The sequence below is a fragment of the Amblyomma maculatum genome, chromosome 6 (genome assembly GCF_055883805.1).
Source record: "Amblyomma maculatum isolate TAMU_Amacu chromosome 6, ASM5588380v1, whole genome shotgun sequence".
Taxonomy (NCBI): Eukaryota; Metazoa; Arthropoda; class Arachnida; order Ixodida; family Ixodidae; genus Amblyomma; species Amblyomma maculatum.
The window spans coordinates 32,503,237-32,529,494 of NC_139349.1; the positions used below are offsets into that span (position 1 = coordinate 32,503,237).

At 44.6% G+C, this 26,258-nt stretch overlaps 1 protein-coding gene and 1 non-coding gene across 2 annotated transcripts in view; both read right to left on the reverse strand.

The window, feature by feature from the left end:
• Positions 1 to 2,884: 2,884 nt before the first annotated feature.
• On the reverse strand, positions 2,885 to 2,956 carry TRNAD-GUC (transfer RNA aspartic acid (anticodon GUC)). The gene has a single exon. It is a non-coding gene; the product is annotated as a tRNA-Asp (tRNA).
• Positions 2,957 to 7,306: 4,350 nt separating this feature from the next.
• LOC146185413 (uncharacterized) overlaps positions 7,307 to 26,258 on the reverse strand; it is a 37,698-nt gene continuing 18,746 nt past the window's right edge. The window contains exons 8-11 of the mRNA XM_084606348.1: positions 25,138 to 25,205; positions 17,881 to 17,965; positions 12,836 to 12,880; positions 7,307 to 7,548 (exon numbers count right to left, since the gene is read on the reverse strand). Of these exons, the coding sequence (XP_084462474.1) occupies positions 7,462 to 7,548; positions 12,836 to 12,880; positions 17,881 to 17,965; positions 25,138 to 25,205 (285 nt within the window). The 3' untranslated portion in view covers positions 7,307 to 7,461. The remainder of the gene's footprint in view (positions 7,549 to 12,835; positions 12,881 to 17,880; positions 17,966 to 25,137; positions 25,206 to 26,258) is intronic.

The following is a 26,258-nucleotide window of genomic DNA, read 5'->3' on the forward strand; positions in this document are numbered from 1 at the left end:
TGGATGGATGGATGATAGTGGCTCTGCCCTTTGAATCGGGCGGCAGCTTGCGCCGCCTAGCCAAAAAATTAAAAGAAATATATTTATCTCTTCCCCATTTTTAGCTTCTAATTCGCCCGTATCTGCCCCCCTCCCTTTTTTTCCTCTCTTTATTCTCTTGACTTTTTCCACCAATCCTCTAACCTCTCTTTTGTTATCAGAACGCGTTCCTCATCCATTCGTCCATCTTTCCCAGCAAATCCCAGCGCTCTCCAGATCTGCCGCTTTTTCCGCGGGAAGGGCAGGACGAAGTTTTTGGCACCTTAGAACAACATGTTCCGTTGTTTCCTCCTCAGTTCCGCACGCCGCGCATAATATATCTACTTCCTGAAATTTTTTCCTGTACGTTTTTGTTCTGAGGGCCCCTGTCCTAGCCTCAAACAGCAATGAGCTCCCTCGTGAGTTGTCGAATAAACTTTCTTTCTTTATATCCTGTTTTCGAGTTCTATACATACCCAATGCTGATTTTCCTTGCATTCTTTCCTCCCACATTTTCCTTCAGCGTGCCGCTCACGGTTGCCAGACGTACTTTTGTAAACCCTCTATTGCCTCAGGGCATAAAAATGCTATGAAGGATGAAGGGTGTGGTCAAATAAATGAAAAAAGGTTGGCTGATGCAATGAAGTCGAGGAGTGAACGATGATATGGTCCCTACGTCCAAGCATCCAAGCGGCATATGACTGCGGATTATGGTAGGAGAGGCCAGCTGCCACCAGGTGCCGGATCCGCGTCGGCTTCGGCGTTGGACATTCCCACAGCAAGTGATGGATGTCAGCTTCTGTATTTCTGGATTTGCAGACGGAGTACCCAGGGTGTGGATACCAATCTCGAAATAGAGGCCCTTTTCTAATCACCGCCGACCCCAAACCTAATCCTCCGAAGCGCCACCTCTGCACGGGGACCGCGGGTGAGGCAGACCGTACACGGAGGTATGAGAGCACGTGTACGGCATCGGAGGTGCTCCGTTCTTCTTAAAAGTAGGGTAGCATTGTCCAATTTTATGAGGTTTGGCGATGTCGAGGTTGAGGGTGAAAGGCGGGTCGCAGAACCCGCCTGGATTTGAGCACTTAAAAGGTCACACGGAATCCATTCAATACGAATTGGCTGTGCTAAGCGTACCGCTAGATTGTGTATGTTTTGGTAGATTTCTGTGCTACCACTAAACGCATCTAAGTAGCTTTGTCACCTGCAGGGCATCCCAGTAAAAAAAATTCAATGTGTCCAATTGGGAATTTTCCAATTGAAATGAATTGGTAAAAAAACAATTGTGTTTTCGCCACCCATTGGGCCTGACCATTTGATATGAATTGGTGCTCCCAATTGGAAATAATTGGTCACCCATGAAGACCAAATGGTTCACCAATTAACTCAAATGGCATACCCATTGAGCCCAAATGATTCGAACTCACATAGCTGAAAAAAAAAAAAAAAAAGAATGGAGATGCAATTTCAACGTTTTCTGTCTAGAAGTTATAGGGGAGCCGACTTTTATACAAGTGGAATGAAATTATAATTTTTTACAGAACTCACGAGAGACAAGCAAGTATTACAGACACGGAACAGAGATTTTTTTTTCTTTATTAATAGCTAAATGAACATGACAAAATATACAGTACAAAATATTTACAAGGTTGGCAGGCCGCTTGCCGGCCGCGAAAAATGCAGTAGTTTCATTTTGGAAAGATTTCTAATCATCACCTCAATTTGAGCATCACATTCTATATCTTTCAAAACATCATGTGTTTCAATATATATATCTACAGGTTGCAGACTTATATACTCCAGTCTTTGAACAGTGCTGCTGAGACCAGTGACACATCTTTGTTATTCAGAGTTTACTTATTTAATTATGCCTGCACTTACAGTGAACACGATATAATCAATTAATCAGATTAAGCAGCATATAGTTTTTATAAGAACTTAAATTTTTCACTGTTGTCTCTTTATAGAGGTGTATATCGGTGCCCATCTAAGTCAAGGATATCACTGACGACTTTTCCAATTGGGAATGTTTGCTTAGGACTAATTAGAACCAATGGGAAGCCCAATTCGTTTCCAATGGGCGTCCCAATTGGGAGCGAGTGAATCCCAATTAGAATTGAAGTAACCCATTGGGCTTCCCATTAGCCCAATGGGTTTCTTCAATCCCAATTGGGATGCGCCATTGGTATTTCAGTCCCAATTGGGACGCCCAATGGGTTTCTTCATTCCAAATTGCAAGTCACGAAACCAACTGGGCGTCCCAATTAGGAGTGAAGAAACCAGTTGGGTTGGACAGTACCCATCGGACAAACCATTTGGTATTGGCAGAACCAATTCAATCTAACTGGTCTTCCCAATTGGACCCATTTTTTTTTTTTTACTGGGATCAGTGCGTATGACAATACGGGCCGTGGTAAGCATATGGGAATGACGGTCACTGAGCGAATCACCTCTTTCACTGCAAGCAGTTCCGCACAAAAAGATGGAGGTTTCGGTAATTGAAATGTCTTGTTCAGTGAAGACTTGCTAGGGCAGTAGACGGCTCACTTCGGACGTGTAAGCGGCGCACCAGAAGTGAAATCAGTGTAGTGATGTCTGTTTCGATATAAAATCGGGCTATATTTATCCATTCGGACTGCAACCAATAAATAATAACACCTATTTTTATGCTACATAGCGAAGATTTGTGGCGTATGTCAGAAAATCCCCAGCATCATGAAACAAAGAAATCCTCGGGACATTCACGGGTAATTAATGAAGGAGTTCTTTTAAAGAAGGCAACCTGCAAAGAAAAAAAAAATGCTTCCCGTCGAGCTAAAAAAAAAAAAAAAAAAAAAAAGAAGGCAAGCTACAATAAAAAATGCTCCCCGTCGGGGAATCGAACCCCGGTCTCCCGCGTGACAGGCGGGGATACTGACCACTATACTAACGAGGACTTCAGCATGTGGCCCGAAAGTTTAGCACATGGCTCGCACATCGATACAGGACACCGAATAAGCAGGGACACGAGAGTTATGGTGAAATCCAATCACAGAACCAGAGCGGTCCGCACACTCCGCGACAGAGCACCCGAATCCGGCAGAGAGCATGCGTTCCGGCTCTGCGTTCCGAACACTCGTACTCCGGCCGGAGCTAAGTAAGTAGCGCTCGCGAACTGCCGGAGGAAAATCCCGTCATTCCTTGCGCTTGATACGCTTCATGTACGGACCGTATCGTCTGTTTTCAAACCTGTAACGTATCTAAGTTGCTCCCGCTGGTTCTTGAGATGTTGGCACCAACAATCTACGCGATAATTCTATTCATGGTCGCACAGTCAAACGCGGGCGCACACGGTAAGAGTTCCTCGGCAGTTTTTCGAATAAAACAGTCGCGGTGCACCATTTTCGGCCGCCAGTAATTGAATGGCTTGGAGTTTACGAAACTGAAGCACATACAGACAGTTTTGCTGTCGTCCTTTGAAATGAGGCTGCTCTGTAACCCACTGTCCCCAAGAGAGGATTAGTTCGCGATGGGAATTTGCATTGAAAGCGGCGGCAAGTACTGATCGTCTGCTAAAAAGCCCAGAGGGCGGAGCCTGCGCGGCCGAGGTGACAAGCGAGCGGAAATGGAGAGCGCCGCTGAAGGAGTACGTCAGGCAAACTTCCGGCTGGTTCCACCGATTTCGGCGGAGTACTTTTGACTGCACCACGGAGCGAGCTTGGCTCGACGATTGCTCCCCATCTGCGTTCGGAAGACGCGATCCATGTTCCGGATCTGCGTTTGGAATATAATTGCTTCGAAACGAGCAGAAAACGTTGCTCTGGAAGTGCTCCAGCCCTGCGATTGGAATTCACCATTAGACGCTAAACATTGGTGGGGTAAGCACAGAAAAATTGCAGAAGCGGCGGTGCCCTTCTGCTAGCGGTGGAGGGTAGGACACAAATATGCGATGTAAGGACATCAATGGCTTCTAAGGCTGTCGCATTCCTAACACATGTGCTTCCTCCATTGGATAAACTGTACCTGCCAAGAGACAATCGCACATGCAGGACTTTATTCTGCATTCACTGTGGTTGATCCAGACCTGCGCGGGTAGCAAAAGGCAGTACTGCATGCCCATACCAGAATGGCTTGTCGATCCTGAGACTTGTTTCAAGCAGAATTTCTGTGTATGTGGCCCCCGTTGTCAGATTTACATCACCAGGTATGCTACGTTTAAGGTACAGTCCCAGTCCCAAGCGAAGCACGCCTAGACGATCAAATCTTTTGTCAGTGTAGATGTGCTATTAAAGTAATTGAAAACGTCTAAAAAATAATGGAGACACTAGCACCGCCTTCAAGGCTATAACGCAATAGCCTCCCGTCGCAGATCATCTTTTGCGTACATGCCTTTTGCTGCTCAATTAATCACGGGTCTTTAAACAATTGCGTCAATTATACGAAACATACTCGGCATGCATTCATAACTACCATGCTGTATGAAAAACCACCTGACATAGATATACGCCCCACTCAAACCTAGCCGATAGAACATGCCTGCGTGGCTAACTCAGGATCAAGTGTGTCAGAAGGTGGGATATCAGCCTCACCCTCCGATCAGAAAAGGCAAAGCCTAAATCATTCGTGCCTGCCAATGCGACTATGTCATGTGGTCTCGCGACGTCACAGAGCCCGACGACCAATCACAGACCACGCCACTGGCCATTACTACCCTGTGATTTTTGCACGATTTTCTGGGGAACCGGAAATTAAAAGATCCAAGTAAAGTATCTATTTCTTTGAGAATCCAGTGTAATGGTCGAGATTTATTGACTGACTGTTTAACTGTTCAAGTATGCATGAAACAAATGAAATTTTTGTTTGAAATGAAATTTTGTTTTGAGCACACTCTGTGCGCATTCAGTACTCGGTTAGTAGTCATTCTACCACGTTCTCAAAAATATTTTTTTTTTTTTGTTATGGAATGAAAGCGGCAGATGGGCAACTTTTTGCACATCCGCTTTCAGCCATGCGTAAATATACTGGCCTCTATGCCAATAAATGCTGCAATATTGTCAGAACTTTACTCTAACCAAAGCCATTTCAGAACTGCCATTGAAAAATTTTTTGTTAATCTCGACAATACTGTCAAGCCTTCCCCTCATGTAAAACCCCGCACTGCTGGGGTCTTTGAGGTATTGGAAATAAATAAATGAATAAATATTTCCCACTAAAATAATAAAGCTCCTTTGAGATTGTTTGCATTTTCGGTGCTCTGACCACTAGAATAATTAAAATTCTCCTAAAATTTAAAAGTACAGCGCTGTAGCCGGCAGCTCTGAAGTTGGCATATAAGTCAAATAACTGCTGCATTTTCACGATGCTAAGCAACACCCTCCCAAACTCCCCCCAAAAAAATGTTGGAAAAAGAGTTTGCATGCAATCTAAGCACTCCCTTTTTTGCAAGGAAGAGAGTGAAGACAAGACTATCAGCACACCTGCTCACACAGTCAACTTGGAACCGCTGTAGTCGGTGCGGTGTCCATGGCTCAATCAACAATTCTTGTGTTGCTCCGTTCAGACACTACACGACAGTTGGCGGCGCAGGAAGGCAAAAGCTGGCCAGTTAAAAGCAACCGAGATTACTCTATCAGCGAGTTGTCTCATGTGCTTGGAATCAGCGGCCGTTCGGCAGGTTTCGCAGGCATCGCGGGCCCACGTTATTTGCTTGCCATCAACTGTATGTGTGGTACCCATAACGGAAGTCGGAAAGAGCGTGAAGAGGGCTGTTACAGCTTGAACTTCAAGTTCACTCCAATCGCGTTTGCGGAAGATGCCTGTCAGGTTTGTTTTCGAGGCAAAAGTGGGGGATGGAGGAGGGGAATTTAGATTTTTCTAATCTAAGCAAGTCTTCTCGTTTTCGGCATCGCGATCCGTGAAGAAAAAAAAAAAAGCGGTGTTTAGAATTGAGTCAATACAGTAAAACTTCACTTGAACGAAATTCAAGGGACCTTAGGAAAATTTTTGTTGAAGTGAAAGTTCACTGAACTGAAATAAGTGCGTGAAAGCGTATTTCTATTAGCACAAAGAAGCCGTTTCGCGGTAAATATTCTACTCGTAATGCAGTAGCCTTTTTCACCACTTTTGAACTTAGGACTGCAGTGTTATTCCCTACTGAAAAACGAAAAGTTCTACGGAGCAATAACCTCACACAACCTCATCGAATCACATAGACCCTCATACGGTGCACATCATTATCATAAAATATCTTCCATAATTTATTTCAATGTACAAGAAACTATGAGATCTTACACAATTATATGAGACATTTAAGTGATTTCTTATGTGATTTGATTGAGACTGTGTGAGAAAATGTGAGGTTATTGCCTCAATTTTTTCAGTAGGGTTGGTCTCAGTCACTGTTTGCAAGCTCCAACCTCGTCCGGCACCGCGGTCTGCTGGGCAGCAGAGGCATTCATTTCCTCCAAGCAGATCATTCCTTCAGCCGATCACGATTAACCAGCATGCATACGTACGCCTTTCTTGGAGCTAAGAGGCTTTTGTAGGGCTGAAGTTGTGGCTAGGGGTGGTTATGACTGTGGATTCAATTAAGCATGCAAAGCTAGCTGGTGAGTCCACTGGATACAAGCTTGTTTAGATAGCCAGTTAAACGTGGAGCTAAATGACGGTCAGTTTTCGTCACGCGCTAATAAAATATGTTTCTCAACGCACAAATATTCAGGAAAAAGTGCACGTTGTTCTGGTGGAAATACTCATTATGAAGTGGGAGACACACGATGACGCTATAGAAAATGTTCGTAGAACTGAAATGAGCAACAATTGAATTTCGTTGAAATGAAGGGCGTTTGCAGAGCGTTCAATGGAGCTTCGGCGGGGGAACTTAACAAAGATCGTACAACTGAATACTCCGTCTAAGTGACATTCGTTCAAATGGTATTTTACTGTATAGGGTAATAGTCATTCAACGCAAATATAGAGAGCACATTATATCTATCAAATCTCTCCTGTTCTGAATACACACAGAATAAGTGTGCTTCTCACAGATTTCTTTAATACAAATGAAAATACTCGCTTGTACTGCACTGCCCAGGTAAAATGATTTCAGCCAACACCCAGCAGATTAAAACACAGACTCACAAATACAGTCTGAAATTATCAGACACATCACAGTAGATGCCTTTCACCAGATAAAAAGCATGCCAAATGCCAGACAAAAAAGACAAACATATAGTATGAGCAAAAGAATAAGAATAGGAGAAGCTTATTTCATGGCTACAAAAGTCAGGGCACTAACCACAAGATGCCCTTTGCGCATAAAAATATCTTTATTTCCAAAAACGGATGCAGTTTTGACCACTCTGCATCCTATATGAAATATTCAATATATCTATATCTGTACTATGACTAGCTTCGAGCACAACTACATGAGGTCACAATATTAGGCCCTGGCGATCTCCTAACTTAATATCCAGATTCGAATGAAAATGTGTTCAAGAGTGGCTCCCCAGCTAGGTACTTGTTGAAGTTTGTCATGAAGCTCTTGACCACCTGCAGCATAACAAAATACAAGAACAGGAAGAAAACCAGTGCAGTGAGATGAGTATCATGCTGCATTGCAAAGAGAGCACTTGACTCACTTGAAAACAGAAAACTGAGAGATCTGTAGGATACTTGACATCAAACTCTTCTAAATCCCACATTTTTTTTATATAGTATATGACGCCATGGGAGCCTGACTACTAAAGGGTGATAAGGATGACCATGACCTATAAACCTCGTAAAATTGTGGTATCAAGATCAGAGCAGGCAGAAAATCAGTGAAGTGGTCATCATAGTGAAAGATATTTTGTTGCCAATGAAGCCTCAGATGTGCCCAGGTAGAAAACTGTTATTGTTCTTTACCATCGCCAGGACTGTTGTCAGTATAATTTTTGTGCAGTCAAAAAAGGTCAAGGTTGATGACTCTGATGTCACTTGTCAAATGCTTTTCCCAAGAATTGAAAACTTTAGGTCATTTCATCACAGTCTGAAGTGTAAATAGTGCAGTAAAAAAAAAAAAAAAAGCAAATATATTGACAAGCTATATCGCATATAAAGCGAATATTCGCGGTTGATATACAAAACAAAGAACAATCTGCAACAAGAATACCGCTACGCCACAACGTTTCCATCGTTTTCAGTCTTGCCCTATTTAGAGAGGAAGCAGAACTTTACTCGTTGGGTAAAACATTACGGCTGCTGCAAGGGTACCAGCTAAAGCAAAGAAAAGTATAAATGACAGCAGTTACTTGTCTTGGCAGAGTGCCATATACAGCTAAAAGACACACCACAGCAGTGGTGGCATTAATAGCAAAAACTTTCCCACTTCTTTTTGTTTTTGAAGTTGCTTATTGTTTTTCCTTGCAGCTTCAAGTCTAGTTCCATTTTCTATCCATACTGAGAAGCTGCTCCATGGTTGAATTTGTCCAGTACGCTGATGTGCGGCTATACATAAGATATGCAGCAAAACTCGGATACTCTGACGAAACAGTCAGGAGGACAACTCCATCAGAAAATATGTTTTCTTGAAATGAAATTCACTGCATCATTCCTTGAGGCTAAGTTAATGTGCATTGAGCAGAAAATATATATTAATCCTGCTCTTGCAAGCCATAACTGGTAGGCAAGACATAATTAGCACGGAAATCAGCGGAAATGCATCGCATGACCTTTGAAGACAACCTTTTGTATTCTTCACAAGGTGTAGGCTTTATTGCTTGATTAACACCAATGTTAACCTTACATCGGTAAGTTTCCAAACACACAGCCTCCTCATAGTTCAAAAGCAGGAAAGAAAACCCATAAAAACTACAAGCGTCTGTCAATTAGCAAGCCTCCCATCTGAAAGTAAGAATTCTACCTTTAGTTAAAAAAAAAAACATTTCATTGCAAAAAAAAGAAAAAAGGAGAACCAGATTAAACAAAATTACAAGGTTCTTGCATGAATGAAATACTTTTTTTTTTAGTTCACATTTCTTCTGGGAAGAACTGCATGCTTGAGAAAACTGTTGCAGTGTGTGCAACAGCAGCCGCTGGCACGACGTTATTGTGTTTTCGCCAACGTTAGAGGAACACCTTCAATATCTCTCCACTATGTTACAGGCTATCAGATCTGCCTTTCTCATGTTAAAACCTCAAAAGTGTTACTCTGGTTATGAAGAGCTCCTGTTCTTGGGCCACGTCGTAAGTCATCGAGGCGCTCAGCTAGATCCTGCAATAACTGCAGCCATCGCAAAATTTCCTACTCCGTCTGACAAGAAGACAGTTCACTGTTTCTTGGGCCTTTGCACCTATTACCGCAGATTTATTGAAAACTTTTCACAAATTGCCGCCCTGTTGACGCGTCTCACCCGAGATGATGTCACCTTCACCTGGACAGACGAACAGCAAAAGGCATTCGATGAGTTATGGCACCGCTTGCTGACAACACCTGTGCTTGCTCATTTCGATGCTCGTGCCGAGACTGGTCCACGTAGATGCCAGCAACGTGGGCCTCGGTGCTATATTCGTCCAGTGGCAGGGTGGCGCCGAGCGAGTCATCGCATACGCCAGCCAGACTTTGTCCCATGCCAAATCCAACTAATCTACTACCGAAAAAGAATGTCTCGCTTTTGTATGGGCGGTGATGAAATTTCGATCCTATCTTTATAGCCGCACTTTCGGGTCGTGAGCGACCATCACCCTCTGTGTTGGTTAACAAACTTGCGAGGTCCCGCCGGATGCCTTGTATGATGGAGCTTATGGTTATAGGAGTTTTACATGACCATCGTGTATAAGTCTGGGTGTCAGCACAACGATGCCTACTGCTTGTCCCGTACATCTATCGATGCTGCGTGTGAAGACGAAGAATCAAACTTTCCCCTTATCGCAGCCATCGATGCACTCACTTTTTCGCAGCAGCAATGTGGCGACCGGCCCTCGCACCAATCATCGATCTTCTGGAAGCCATACTATGGAGATTCCACATCCTTTCACCAGAGCGCAGTATGTATGCGAAACAGTGTGTTATACAAGATCAACTTCACTCCGACTGAAAGAGGTTATCTCCGCGTCGTGCCAAAGTCTCTTAGCAAAGAAATCTTGCTGGCATGTCACGACAAGCCCCCCACAGGTTACCTAGGGTATGCTCGCACTCTGGCCTGAATTAAGAAGAATTATCACTGGCCAAACCTGGCGGCTGCAGTACGACACTATGTACGAACATGCCATGATTGCCGGCGACAGGACACATCGCCTGTGAAACCAGCTGGTTTACTGCATCCTTTTCCAGTACCCATATCCTCTTTTGAGTAAGTTGGCATGATCTGTTGGGTCCTTTTTCAAATTCCCAAATTCCTTTACGAGCAAGAGGTGGATAATTGTTGCTCGAGATTACCTCACGCGTTATGCTGAAACAAAGGCCCTCCAGCGTGGCACAGCAATCGATGCAGTGAAATTTTTCATCGAACGCATCGTCCTGAGGCACGGCGCCCCGACAATTATAATAACGGACCGACGCACTGCTTGCACTGCCAAGCTGCTGGAATCTATCATGCAGCTGAGCGGCACTACACATCGCAGACCAACCGCCTACCATCCACAGACATAGCTTGACAGAACGTCTGAACAAAACTCTCGCCGACGTGAGGTCCATCTACAAGGATGCTGAACATGAGTCTTGAAATGACGTCCTGCTGTACGTCACATTCGCGTAAAACACGGCACAGCAGGAAACCACACAAATGACGCCCTTCACTCTATTGTATGGCCGCGAAGTTTAAACAATGCTGGAAGCCATGTTGCCCCATGATGGCCGTGACCTCGAAGTTGGTGCCAAGGAATTTACTCAGCGCGCAGAAGCGCGACAGCTCGCGAGCGTACATATCCAGAACCAGCAAGGCCAAGACGCCCAGCGTTACAATCACCGCCACCGTGCAGTGACGAACCAGATGACAGCGTGTGCCTCTGGACTCCAATCAGACGCCATGGACTATCTGAGAAACTTCTAAAACAGTACTTTGGCACATACAAAGTGCTCCGTCAGCTGAGTGACGTCACATATATGAAGTGCTTCCGGACGCTTTTCCACTACTCGTCGCCAACAGAAACCCAAGGTAGTTCACGAGAAATGCCCTAGAAGATTAGTGCACTGCCTTACCGCATACTTCTTGTGAGCACTTATTTCCTTACTTTATTTTTTCTTTCGAATTTATCGGGTCATTCATGATTTTAGAGAGGTGGGTAATGCAGCATGTGCAACAGCAGGCCGCTGAGCAGCTGCTCATCGCGTGTCTCGTGCGCCGACTTGAAAAAGCGGAAGTGGCCTCGTGACGTTCGATGTGAAGAGGTTGAAGTTGGAGACTGACCATCTCTCAATGCCCTTGACCTGCGCTCCAGAGCTTTCTGGGTCGACCCCCATTAAACCTTCTAGTTACGAGCCTAAGCGGCTATGTGACACTATAATTTTCATACTGCTCAGCCATAATTTACTTTGAAGGTGCTTAATGGAGCCAATTTTGTTGGGAACAATATGAAGTATCGTATTTACATGATTGTATATCGACCTTGTTATTTCTTTCTTTCAACATTGACTTATAATTAAAATTAACTTACAAGTGTGTAAATACGGTACTTATCATGGTGAACTGTTAGGCTAACTATGGCAAAAAAAGAGCAGAATTTTTAAAAAGCAGAAACAGCAAGAAGAGCAACGTTGCTTTTAAGCTTGCAATAATTAAAAAAAAATGGCCGTAAATTAATGTACTCTTCCCTTTATCCTCTACGAGAGGCTCTCCTGGAGTTGCCTACGCTAAAAAAGTGAATGCGGTATTTATTCCTAAACTGATACATTCACTAGCTAATCTTCTAGATGTGAATAACTTCTTTAAAAACTCAAGATATTTGTGTTCATGACCTCATGGCATAAAGATATAGCATCACTAAAAATTTTATTAAATCATAGCAGTTAAAAAGTTGATTCTTTAGCCCTGCACCTGTCCTTAACAGAGATTAGTTGATGGGGTAAAAGTAGTTTTGGTACTCACTAGTGAGTCCTGGGAATTGCAGAAAATGATAGAAATCTTGAGTCTCCTTATTTTGCATGCAAAATATAGAATAGCACTAAAACCATTTTATTGATGCTGCATAGGCAAAGCTAATAACTTTCCCAAATCTTCATCCTGTCTCTCTTTATGGGAACTGTTCGAATAAAATTTTAATACAAATTATTTTGTAAAATAGAGTTAACGAGTACAGAGGGCGAAACGCTTTTCTAGAACGGCCGAAGCGTCTGGCTACATGCGCAACATCTAGTGATAACCGCCTGCTTCGAGACTGCGCAGCCTCGAATTGATAGCATTGCCAGTCTTTTCAGGGCTTGCTCGCCACCGCGGCTTAGCTACCTCGTTTCATTGTCAGAACGGTGGCTGAAACTACACAAAAACACACAAAAGCCAGCAGCCTGCTCCCAGTTTCTAACTTTTAGCTTCTCAGCGGACAGCGTACCGACATTGAAAGTAGGTGGTAAAGCCGTGGTCGCGAGCGAGGCCCAAAACGACGGACAGTGCTATCAGTTTGGTTAGGTATGCTCACGCACTGTCCGTCTTGAACCAAGCGTTATCACTAGATGTCATGCATGTAGCCCAGAGCATGCAGTTTGGTTGCTCTTGATCTCAATGGGTCACGGCAGGGAAACTGAAATTTTTCATAAATGTATAATGGTGGAAGTCAGAAAAGTGGGTTTTGTAAAACCAGGTTTTGAGCTGAATGCACCGAGACTAAATTGCTTACAGTGCTCTACTAAGAATACCAGACTCACCTCTTCAGGCCTAGAGGGACCAGACATATGAGGCGTGATTATCACCTGCAAAGAGTAAACGAATCAGTAAACGAATCATCAAAACTGGTGAAAGAACAACTGTGCACAGTGGGTCAGTCGAAAAAGGTGTAACATCCTCAACATTCTACTCCGTGCACAAAATCGAAATCCCTTAGTGGTACGAATGAGAAAAAAATATAGCAGTGCAGCTTTCAACCCTGTTTCCTGACACTTCAGCTTCTAATCTGTTACATATTTAGCTCATGATTTGATCTCGAGCAAACGTCACTGCTATAATCGATTAAGCCTCACCGTGCCATATGACAACGGTCACTGTTAACAGTTTGAGGAATGACTGCCAATAACAGGCAAGACTGACTGGTTAGATCCTTGGACGCAGACAGATTTTTCTCTATCTGTGAACTTCCTCAGAAAGCAATGTGCTTTTCTAAACAGAAGAGCCACATGGCTGTGCAGATACTTTATTGAGAGCAATGTATTCCCCCTTGGAGGGTTTCCAAGAGCAATGTGAGCAATACATTCTACACACTAGGGATAAAGTGCCTTTCATCATAATCTTTGGCTTTCTAGAATATTGTGAGGGACCACTGATGAAATTTTCTGTCATCAAAACATATTTCTGTGCTGTCCCACGTCCGAAATCCAGTGAAACATGGAGATACTTTTCGAGCTTTTCTGCAACATTCTCCCAACTTATATCTCATTCTGCAGCATTTGGGCATACCATTATATATAACAAATTTATTGTCACCACACTTCATTACATTTTTTCGGCTCTACTTCTACCCATGCCTATAACAGCATGCTACTACAGTCCACAGATGCCACCCTGTCAGGTGCAGTTTTCACAGCTTGATTTATGTTTGCCCCTGAATGTTGGTCTTGCCATCATGTCACTACATCACCACTGTTTTCAGATGCAGAATCCATTGTGCCTGCCCTGATTCCGATATGATGTGGGAAGTACCTAATTTTTGTGCACTTACAGAAATGTTAGCAATTACCAGTTGTTAATAAAAGGAGAGCAAACAAGCGTTAAACCATACTGAATTAAAATCTGAGAAAAGCATGTCACAGCCCTGCATCCATGACACGAAGACAAGACTCCAGCATAACTATAAAGGTTTGCAGACTACATTTATCATGAGGGTAGAGGACAAAACATTTGATTGGTTGGTTGGTTTGTGGGGTTTAACGTCCCAAAGCGACTCAGGCTATGAGAGACGCCGTAGTGGAGGACTCCGGAAATTTCGACCACCTGGAGTTCTTTAACGTGCACCGACATCGCACAGCACATAGGCGCCTTGCTTTTCGCCTCCATCGAAAAGCGGCCGCCGAGGCCGGGATTCGATCCCGCATCCTTGGGAACAGTAGTCGAGCACCTTAACCACTGCGCCGCCCCGGCGGGGTGACAAAACATTTGACATAGACATTTAAGACTACTTGTGTGCATGAAGAAAGTATTATAGCCCCATAGCATATACTGAAGTTCTCTCTGCCGATATCATTTTTGATATGTGTGTTTGTGTATTTATCATAGACTGCCATCCTTCATGCAGCATCTGGGAGCCATAAACTCCAAAACCTTAGTTTGCAGGCATGCAACTGGACATATCTATTTCATCAGCTTGAATACCTGTCGTGAGTTAGCCTCCAACTTGACTAGCAGATGTATGCTATGTCCAATGAGAAGTTGTATGATACACCCTTAGAACGCTGTATAATCAACAGTTGCATCACAATTTTGATGCAAATGTCAGGAAAACTGCTGTTGCATGAAGATCTGCCTGTGGCAGGTATATATAGGCAAATAACATGCATGTACCATAGGATTGTCTAAAATGGCACTACCCTTGATTGCAGGTAAGTCTGTCAGAGGATTATGACGTCCACGGTGCGATCTCCAGTTTCTTAATAGTGTCGCGGCGTGCCGAAACTACACGACAGCTGGCGGCAAAAGCTGGCCGAAAGCTGCCCCAATAACTCTATTAGCATGTTGTCACGTGGACCTGGAATCGGTGGCCATTTGTTGGAGTCCGGCAGGTTTCGTAGGCATTGCGTCACTCTGCTTGGCGTCAGCTGTTTGACGGCCGTAATGAAGTCGGAGTAAGTCTAAAGAGGGCTGCCACAGCTTGAATTTGAAGCGAACTGTAAATGCACTTGCTGAAGGTGTTTGCCAAGTTTGCTCGTCAAATAAAATGTAACGTCTCTCGCCCATCTTGTCAAGATACTTCCGTAAAAAGAGGAGGGGGGAAGGCATTTTTGAATCCAAGCACACCCCCTAAACCCCTTTTCAGCTTCGCGATCGTGAAAAAAAGGGAGTACCATACACCATCTGACCAGCTGTTTGCAGTGGAGCGATCTGCAAGTGCAAGGAGACAATTACTACAAGAGAACTGTATTCATGCGCTCACGAGCCAGTCTGACACACCTGGAAGCCGTTGTCTCAGATTCTACTCCACTGTGAACAACTTGTGAAACCAAGTACGGTGATACATGATTCAGAGCAGTCTGTGCAACTAAATAAATAATTCTCAAATTAGGTACAAGTTGTGAAATAAGATGAAACTAACACAACTAAAAAGTGAGAAGTTATTAGTATTATGACAGCAGTAGTACACAAGTTTGAGCAGCTGTATTAGCTTTTGCAACAAAGCAATGAAAGGCACGGTCCCATTCACTCTTACCCATATGTCTCTAACGAGAAGCAATTCCACTTTCCCACGAGGTTACCCCAAAGTTGTCAAAGCGGTTAATAATCGGTGGCTGAAGCTTGCACTCTGTGCACATGATCTTGTTTCCATAGACTGAATTTTAGCAAACAGACAGTTTAACTACTGACGCAGTACCTTAATATTCTATAAAACTGCAGGAGTGCTGCTTGTTTGACTGGTAGACTGAATTTGCTGTGAATCTGCTAGAGCCCTCACAATGGCAATACTATAGCTCTCGAAGCACCCAATGGCAAGTTAGCCCGCTCATGAAAGAATGCAAGGGAAGGTACTACAGCACTAGAGCCAAAAACAACAATATGCTAGAAACAAGAGCTAGGTGACTTTGAATGTAAAAGATAACACCTAAAAGGCCAAAAATAAGGACAGTGAAAGCCACAGTAGTTTATTTATTTATCTGTTTGTTTGATACTGCCAACTGCCTTTGGCAGTCCAGGCAGGAGTGAGTAAGTACAGGAAAGACCAGTCGGCACTACAAATCAAGGTAAATAAGAATGTGAGTGACAAGAAAGCATAAGGAAATGGCTTGCAATCTTTTTTGCTGACAACTTAATTTTCAAGGTTACAACTAACTGCCGTCTTTACTTCAGAGGCACAATGTGATGAAGGCGATGAAGAGATATGATTGGTTTGGTTTGTAGGGTTTAACGTTCCAAAGCGACTCAGGCTATGAGAAATGCATAAAGAGATATGACAAGCCTTCTTAATGGTTGTTTGCAATGATAATAATAAGGATTGCTCAGCCATTTACAAGCATGTGAAGAGAGAGAGCTGTGTGTCAAAGAAAAGGGGTCTGAAAAATATCAGCATTGAAATGTGAAGACTCATGGACCACAGGCCAAACGGCTAGGCACTTTAGAAAGTGAAGAGGTGACGTCATGGTGACAAGCTGAATAATGTGTCCACCCATAAGATGAAAAGCTGCTCTCCTATCACAGCTATAACTGCCGAAAGTGGAAATGTGAGAAACATGTAGCACTGGGTGGAGCCGTCATTTTGCTACTTTCTTTCACTGATAGAGAGGCAACAGTAAGTTGTGCGGTGATGATGAGCTGTTGTGGAGTGAACAGAAGTGTGCACATAAGCGTCCGAACAGCCAACACCACCTCACAAACCTCCTCAATGTCAAGGCCTGCACATTCACATGCACGTATCTGACAGATAAAAAACGTGTCTTCCAGTGTATGAGGCAAAAATCAAAATGCTGCAAAATATTTACACTAAGGTGCTCTGCCTATGACACAGCTTTAACGAATGTCATGCACTGCTGTGGAGATGCCTAGAGCCATAGATGTTCTGCATTTTCACGCAGAAAACAAAAGGCACTGAGGAGGTACTGATAAAATAAAAACGCGACAATGGTTGACTGCTCTCAAAAAGACATAACCAGACCAAGAACGTATTCAAAGCGTACTCTTGACATAAAGTCGATCGTCACAGGGCCATGACATGTCACCTGTAACACAACTGAGAAAAGAGTGGCAAAGATTTAAAAGTGCATTTCTGCTAGCTTTATGTCCTTTTTTTTTTAGTGGGTGCACTTGTCAGCATTATTTTTAAGCCCTTGTGTCAATTTTGTTAAGATCTGAGTCGATTTTTTTTTTTTTGTGCAAGCATAAAGGAGCATTTCCCAATTACTTCCAATATCAATTTTCAGCATTAGGGATTTTTGTTTGCTTAGTGAAATAAGTAGGCCAAATTTTTTGTTTTGCTCTGTGTGCTATGCTACTGATGAATGCCAGACTGTTTTTTACTATTTTGTAATATACTCTTCTCTTGTTTCAGATTTAGAGCTTGCACAAGTGACCACATATTTCCCTTCATAAAAGAACAAATTATGCACCACACACTGCAAGACTTTCTGAAAATATTTTTGATGAGTGCCATGTTTCTAAATTTCTCTCTCTCCTTTATTTTTACCTTGGGGTCTCCTTGTGTTGCATGATAACTATAATCGCAGTTCACCATACGTGTTTTCTGAGATAACCCACAAATCCCAAACAGAATCTTCCCCCTTTTATAGCACACTGCAAAATACCAACGCTTTCCTCCAAAATGGCAATGACTACCTTAGAAAGAAATACTATGGGCTAAGATGAGATTAAGAAGTTCGCAGGGGTCAAATGGATGCAGCTAGCACAGAACCGGGTTAAGTGGAGAAATATGGGAGAGGCCTTCGCCCTGCAGTGGGTATAATCAGGCTGATGATGATGATGATGATGTTGGGAATCGCTAACGACTACTTTGGTGGAGGGGTAAGCACTGTGGCATGGAAATGCTAAACCAACTTACATTCGGAGCTGTCCAAAGAGCACTAGTTTTGGGGAGTGGCTCAACTTCGAAGACATCGAGAATGGCCCCCGAGATCCATTTCTCTCTGCAGGGGGGAAAGGGGGGGGGGGGGGGACACCTTTATGAGAGACTCTTGAATATGCAAGGCATCAGCACGCGCTGTCATGTTTATACACCCTCACGGAGTAAGATGTGGCAGCATAATAATAAAAACGTAGATTCCTATGCATAATAATAATAAATAAACATAAAGACAGCTTTCAAACAGCATGAATTATCATAGCAGTCTCTGTTATTTCATTAATGCTGTGCAAAGACTGGAAAAAGGTGGAACACTTGTAACATGAATATGAAAGGCAGCCCAATAGTTTTAAATAGCAACGAAAGCTAGCAGATGCACTGTAGTTTTTAAATTCAGCGAGTTTTTTTTTTATATATATATAAATTCAAAACAAGGCTATTGCCCTCTATGCAACTATTGTGGTAACTACACATAAAAGTGCACTCAAATTAAACACTGACGTTCCGGCACGCTTCCCTCAGTAGTGCCAGAATGCTACAGTAGGATGAAGGTACTGACAAATGCACCACAAAAAAACCAGAGTCCATACAAATCTACAGAGTCACAGCTAAGTGACAACTAGCAGTTTAAAACCAGAAGGATAAAGGTGGCACCAGCACAGATAAACGCACCCATACATACTGGCAAAAGATTCACTCTAGAACAGCGTTTTTCTTCTCTGTCCCTTTTGTGCACTCCTACAATAGCACACCTGCATCCATGAAAATGCTCATCCTAACTCATCTGGCAAATTCTATGCTACTGCTGGTGTTTGATTCCTGCCACATTGCTGGTATGTGATGCGGGGAGAAAAATAACTGGTGCAGTGGTGGACAGATTGGTAAATGGTGCGCATTTCTTGAACATAAAGTAGCAGAAAATCACAGACCAACTTAAAAGGTAGCTAAGCTACAAGGTACCCTGCTAGAGGCTCTGGTTTTCCACTAAAAAACCACCGCAGCCACCGCAGTACCCTTTCAGTCTCAATAAGGATCACCATGACTAGTTGTTACCGGTTGCTGGAATGATTGCTGAAATTTGTAATTGCACTCATTTTTTTTTTTTTTTTAACTCTTCGATTGATAATGGAAGGCTCTTGTGTGGAACGAGGAGTGTCACTAAGGGCACATGTACACTCAAAGAATTCGGACAGATATTGCTCTTGGTGCCACTATACTGGTACTTGGTGAAGTCGCATACCTGTCGCTGACTGTGCACCATGCAACTGAAAAGGTGAGAATCATTGCGAGACGCCAACGCAGAGCCAGTTTGCAGAGGAGTTGAAGAGTGTAAGGCTCTCGAGGAGCTGGAAGAGAATTCTTCTATTGTGCTGCTTGCTTTTGTGGTTATGAATGTGGCTGCAAGATGTTAGTGTTGCAAAGACTGAGGCATGTGGAAATATAGCCACATGAACGAGAAAAATTTTGTACTGATACAAAAGAGCACTCAAGAAATCGGTGCTGTCAAAACAAAGCTAGGGCACTACTACTCCTCACTTATTAAGAGTCTGCTGCTGCTAAGACAACGCTACTGCTTCTTGTCCGTGAAGACGAACTGAGTTGTTGTCGAGCTGATTGCAAGGAACATCTAGCTTGTGTTAAAACCTAACAAAGGCACTGTTGATCTTCAGCATGACAGGATATCGCCAGAACTGCCCTTAAACGCAGGTGCCTTGACAGTTGAATTCCCCATTAAAGACAACATGCATATGACACGTTGAGACTCTTGCACAGGACAGAATGTTGGCTTGCTCAAGAAATGGCGCTTAAAGTTGCAACTGTGCTTCCAGCAGCAGCTCATTTGTGGGTTAAATAATTTGAGATGGTTTGCCCTGTGCAGCTTTTGCACCATTTTTTTTTTTTTTTTTCAAAACATCATGCAATTATCAACAGGTAAGTTTCTCTACTTAACTCGATTTTGGCATATGTCATCAGATGGCCATAAGATGAAGGTAAGTGATAATATGGTACGTGCATTACTGTCGCTTTTGCTTTTGTGGCTATTGCAAAAGAATATTTGCACATGTTTATTTGCTGATATATGTCCTGCTTATGGCTTCTTAAGATGACAGTTTCGTCATACGAGAGTATGCTGGATGTTGGCACGCGTTTTGCGTATGAGAAAAAACCTGAAGGATCTTCTTTAGAAGTATAGGAATTTTCATACTGATGGCGATGCTGCCATAGTTTCCCTTTGCAAGCATTCAGAAAATAAAAACTCATCTTTTGTAGCATTCACCATTCCTTGCGTACCTATTACCAAGTTTATTCCTATTAATATTGCCGCCAATCATTCAAATCTCTATTAGTTGTTTTTTAAAAGGCGCTGGCATGCGGCCTTACCATTGTGATTGTAGCCCATGGATCGATTATGTACTCTTTTTTTTGTTCATGCTTGTTGTCGCAAGACGCGGCTTTATCATTTCCTTTGCCGCACAAAATGCTTCAAGATGTATCTCGAAAAATTCTAGCCACGCGCGTGTCTGCAATAATCCAGGGTATGCTAGCCACTGTTTGCTCTTTTATCTCGATCTTTCTTCACCGCCTTTAAATCGAGCGCTCACGAGTGAAACGGACATTCTTTGTTCAATGACTGCCAAGCACGATTATTGCTATCGCTGCCACCGATTGCTTAGTTCTTTTGTAGGCACAAGTCAGCCCAATAAAGAGTTTATTCAAGTGAAGTTCAGCCTGTTCACTTGTTGTCAACGTCATTGTCACCACTATGCGACCTCTGGTGGAGGTGCTTCCCTCATGTTCCGGTTTAACCCTTCAAGCCAAGACCACAGCCCTGTTCCTGTCACCCTGGGGGACCGGCTAACAGGCCACCGAACCAGCCGCCGACTTCAAGGGTTCCAACCTGAACATGGTCTGCTGCTGGACCCCGTTCGACCCCGGAAGGCGTCAACATTGGAAATAGCCCATTCTACAGTACCGGTTGTCTTCTTGCAGTCCCTGGAGCCCGCCATCTTCCAAGGACTGCCCACTGCAGATGTGGAAGGCTGGATAGACCTTTTCGACCACGTGGCAGAATTCAATGGCTGGAATGACACTGCGAAACTCAGGCAAGTCTACTTTGCTCTTCAAGGACCTGCCCGAGTCTGGTTCGAAAATCATGAAACTTGTTTGAAAGATTAGGAGACATTCAAAGTAGAGGTTTTGACGGCCTTTGCAAATTCCGTCCAAAAAAAAAAGAGCCCAGGCCCTCCTCCAATTAAGAATTAAGCTCCCAAATGAGCTTGTCCTGGCTTATGTTGAGGAGATGAAGCATCTTCAGCCGTGCCGATCCCAGCATGACAGAGGAGACCAAGGTGCACTTGTTGATGTGCAGTGTGAAATATCAGCTATTTGCATGTCTTCCCCAGCCGCAGAAGACTGTTGCGGAGTTCTGCCAAAGCAGCGAATATTGAAAAGACCTTAGAAGCAAAGACGCAACTCTACAACTGGCTTTTTGAAATGCTGTCTTCAAGCCACTATGATCGACCACTTGAACCGGCCTGCGCAAGTCACTACAGCTTTGCATCTACGAGCGGAGGCAGCCTTCGGGACCTTTTCCGAGAGATCGTCCGAGAGGAACTCCGCCGGTTGCTGCCACATCCCAACAACCCCAGGCGGCGATGCTCGCTCCGAGAGCTTCAGCATAGGAAGCAATAGCAATGAACTATGCTGCTGCAATACATCGTCCTGCACCCCGAAGTGATCTTCCAAGCCCTCGTCACTGCCGTCCTGCTCAAGAAAGCCGCCCCTTGGCTCTTGCCCATCAAACTTACGAACGACCCTAAAACCCCAGGAAATGCGATGGCTGGAGGACTTCTAACAACCGACCACTCTACTTCCATTGTGGTGAGGCTGGACACATCAGCAATTTTCAATGGCAAATTAAAATTACAAAGCTTCGTTTCGACATTTTTTTGGCCAGTGTTTTGTCTCTTTAACATCCCAAAGCAAATGAGGCTGAGGGATGACGTAGTGGAGGGCTCTGGACATTTCTACTGCCTAGAGTTCTTTAATATGCACTGACATCACCCCATACACAGGTGCCTTGCTGTCCTTCTCCATCAAAAAGTGGCCATTACGGCTCAAATTTGATCCTGCATCCTTCAGCTTAGCAGTCGAGTGCCTTAACTACGGAGCCACCATGGCGGGGCACCATTCAGGAGCACATATGAATTGCACTTTGGAGGCAACATACAATTGCACACATTAGGAGCACCTTTTACAGCAATAATGTAAAAAATAATGCAACATGCCAGACTGTAAATCAGCAAGCTAAACTAAGACAACCAGACGAGTGACACTTGTATGGTTCTAGCTGTATGTGGTAGATGAAAATTTCAGCTATGTGCTGAAGCAACTTAAAAAAGGACAATGCACAAAAATGGCTCAGTTTTGTCAAATATAGTGGTATGGAGCACAAGATAAACCACATGATACGTCAAACCCGAATATAACGAACTCGGATAGAGCGTATTATGTTTTATATCGAACACTCGAATTTCCGCTAGCATTATGCATATAAAATGTATTTTTTATAACGAACTACACATCGGATATAGCGAACTCAGCGCGCGCGATCGGTCGCCAAACGCCCGCCAACGGGCGGGCCTTTGTGCCGGCTCCGAGTTCTCTCCGGGCAGCCCACGCTGCCGGGCCGCAATACTTCTAGCGCATGCCGTTGTCAGATGGGAGGGGGATTGGCGACGGCTCCGTTCCCCAAGGTCTCACACAGCGCATACTTCATCACGCGCCCGCTAGGGTGCTTCTGCTGCTTCTGCGCCGATGCCACGCTTCCGTAAAACGCAGGAGGGGCTCTCTACAGCAGTTTCCACGAGGGACCCTCCTGTACGCATGCGCGGCCGTCGCCCGGAGTAGCGTGAGTAGCCTTTAAAATCCGCGCCATCGGCCAGCCTCTCTTTGCAGCGCTCCTATTCGGCAGCTGCCTACCATGTGATCAAAGACGTTCGAGCAGCTCCGGACCTATTGCGCTTCGAGAAAGAAGCAACACCGGCCAGAACTGGTTTCAAGTTTGCGCGAAGGGAAGGCAGCCTCCGAACAACGAACGCGTCAGTGGCGAACTTTCCCGCATCCTCGGAGCTTTCTTTGTTCGCGTTTGCAAGTCGTGCTGCTGCTATCCTCACGATTCCGGACGTGCCTACGTTGCTGCTGGCTTGCATTCCGGCGCTACATCCTGCAAGATGACAACGAAGCAGCGGCATGCCCTACCGCTTTCCGACAAGCTGGAGATAATTCACCGCGTTGGCCGCGGCGAAAAAAAGTCTGACGTTGCCGCGCATTTCAAGATTCCGCGGAGCACGTTAAGCACCATTTTGAAAAACCAGTCGGCTATCAGAGGCAATGCACAGGAACGACCAAATGGTGACGGCTTTCGCCACCGCAAGCCGGCTTACGACCAAGTAGAGAAAGCGCTGTACCAATGGTTCTTGGACGTTCGCGCGCGAAATCTGCCGGTGTCTGGCCCCATGCTACAACAGAAGGCAAAAGATTTTGCCTTCGTCCTGGACGTCGAGGGGTTTACAGCGGGCAGTGGTTGGCTCCAACGATTTAAAGACCGCTACTCCATCACCGGGAAGGTGGTTGCAGGTGAAAGCCAAGCAGTGGACGCTGAGAGTGCTGAAAAGTGGGTGCAAGACGTGTGGCGTGCTGTCACGGAGAGATACGAACCGTGCAATATTTTTAACACCGACGAGACTGCCTTGTTTTGGCAACTGCTGCCGAGCAGAACCTTGGCGCTAAAGAATGAGAAGTGCCATGGCGGCAAATTGAATAAGGCCCGAGTCACCGTTCTTCTCACGACAAACATGGACGGTTCATCAAAACTGCGGCCGCTTATCATAGGCAAGTTCAAGTCTCCTATGTGCCTGCGAGGATGCACTTCACTCCCAGTCACATACAACTCAAATTCTAAGGCCTGGATGACTAGAACGTTGTTCGAAGCGTGGCTGCGTGGCTGGGACGAGGAACTTGCAACGAGCGGGCGAAAGATTTGCCTCCTCCTCGATAACTGTTCTGCGCACCACTGCGGCGTCACGCTCAAGAACATCGAGCTTTGTTTCCTGCCACCGAACGCAACAGCGGTTTTGCAGCCCCTCGATCAGGGGATCATCCGCGCTTTCAAGCTGGGCTACAGGAAACGCGTCGTTGAGCGGCTGTTGATGAAATTGCGGGTTAACGACGAGCTCAAGATTAATTTGCTGGCCGCAATAGAAATGATTAACCGTGCCTGGCAAGACGTGACGCAATCCACAATCCGCAACTGCTTCCACCATGCTGGACTATGTCGAGAGGATGCAGAAGCTGCTAGTGAAGCGCGCACTGTGCAAGATGACAGCGATGTTGGCACGCTGTGGGAAGAACTCGCTGATGTTCCGGACGCTGTGCCCGAAGAAGTTGCCCTGGAGGATTTTCTCACTGTTGACGACAACGTAGCCGTGACTGCGAGCCCGTTGGACTCGGAAATTGTTGCCGACATGCTGGCATCTGGTGCGAACGAGGAGACCGAGGAGCCGCCGCCGGAGGACGATCGCCCTCGCCCGACGTTGCACGAAGCCCTCGCTGCTACCGATCTGCTGCGCCGATACTGCTCCGGAATACAGGGAAGCGGACTGGAGTTTGTGGAAATGATGTCGCGTGTGGAAAGTGCGATTCTCGCTGATGGAGTTAAATGCAGTGTTCAGGCGAAGATCACTGCCTACTGCAAATAAGTGAGCATTTATCTGCAATAAATTTCTTTTGTAGATTCATGGTGAGCGGCACGGTTTTTCTTTAGTTAGTGCGTTTTCGCTGCGCTGTCTGGACATCGTGTATAATGAATTTGGTACTGAAGTTCGTTATAAACGGGTTTGGTTATAGCGAAATACTTTATATAGCGAACAAATTGCGTTGAATTACGCAGTTCGTTATAACCGGGTTTGACTGTATATAAGGTTTAACGTCCCAAAGCAACATCAGCTGTATGGGATGCCATAGCGGGAAGCTGCAATAATTTCAAGGACACGGGATCGAATCCGTGTCATCTAAATCAGTAGTCGACCAACCTAGCCACTGAGCCACCGCGTTAGGGTAAATTAGATCAAATTAACACTGAAAGTTCTACAGCAAATAGGTCAGCATATATTTGAGTGCAAGACAAGAAACAGTCCCTTAAAGCTATAGCTTTCACGCAACAACACCACTCACTTCAACGCATTTAGCAGGCAGTCTTCAGAGATGATACTCCCTCGCCCAATATTGATGAACACGGGGGCCTGCAAGAATGAAAAAGAAAGCAAAGTGCAATGTCAACACGAGGTCGTAGTAACAATAGTGAAAACAAGTGGGTGCTGGGAACACACAGTGGCATTGATTGAAAGTTTGTCACACAAGCCAAAGGAGAAAAGTTGGCCTGAAGTCAAGCATCTGACATGGCTCAACACAAAACTGTGTTTGATGGAGACGAAACGAAGAGGCGTCCGTGTGCTGTGCGATGTCAGCGCACGTTAAAGATCCCCAGGTGGTTGAAATTACTCCATAGTTCTCCACTACGACTCCTTTTTCTCTCTTTCCACTTTAACTCCCACCTCCCTCCTTTCCTTTACAGTGCGGTTCAGGTGCCAACAGAAACAAGTGTGACAGGTACTGCGTCTTTCTCTTCCTGTGAACCAATTATTATTATTATTATATTCTACAGCAAGAGCTATTAATGTGAAGGTTTCCTGGCAAAGCATGTTTGTCGCTGTCATCATAGTGGTCAAAAAGCACCCACGCAGCCGAACTGCACCCTAAGCAGGGCGACAGAAGAGCGCCATGCATGGGTGCCCCACATAGGCTGCCATGACCAATCTGTACACACAGCCAATGCCTTGCATATTGTGCTAACTTTCCCAGAACAAACAAGGCCAAAGTTTCCAGGAAAGGGTTGTTTAGATTCAAAGTCATTTTATGCATCTGTGGCCAAGCATGGCTGGAGGAAGAGAAGAGGAGGGGGGAATGAGACCCACATGGGCTGCACTTATCTCTGCGTAACCATTATTGCTCACCTATTACAACTAACTTTTTGCACCACCAACTGTGCATCTGTCACCAAAAATTTCTTCCTATGCTGAAATGTAACAAGAAAAAAAATAATGGCAACCTTGCCAGAGGCATGGTAAGCTCTGAACCGCAAAATACAGAAACGGAAATGCAAGTGGTTTAGCTTTTGCAGTAGCTAACATAGTGATGCGCGACATACATGCTCTGTAACAATGTTTCCTGACAACAGACCAGAAGCTATCCAGCCGAAAGAAGCCATTTTCTTTTTTTTTCAAAGCAGCAGAATG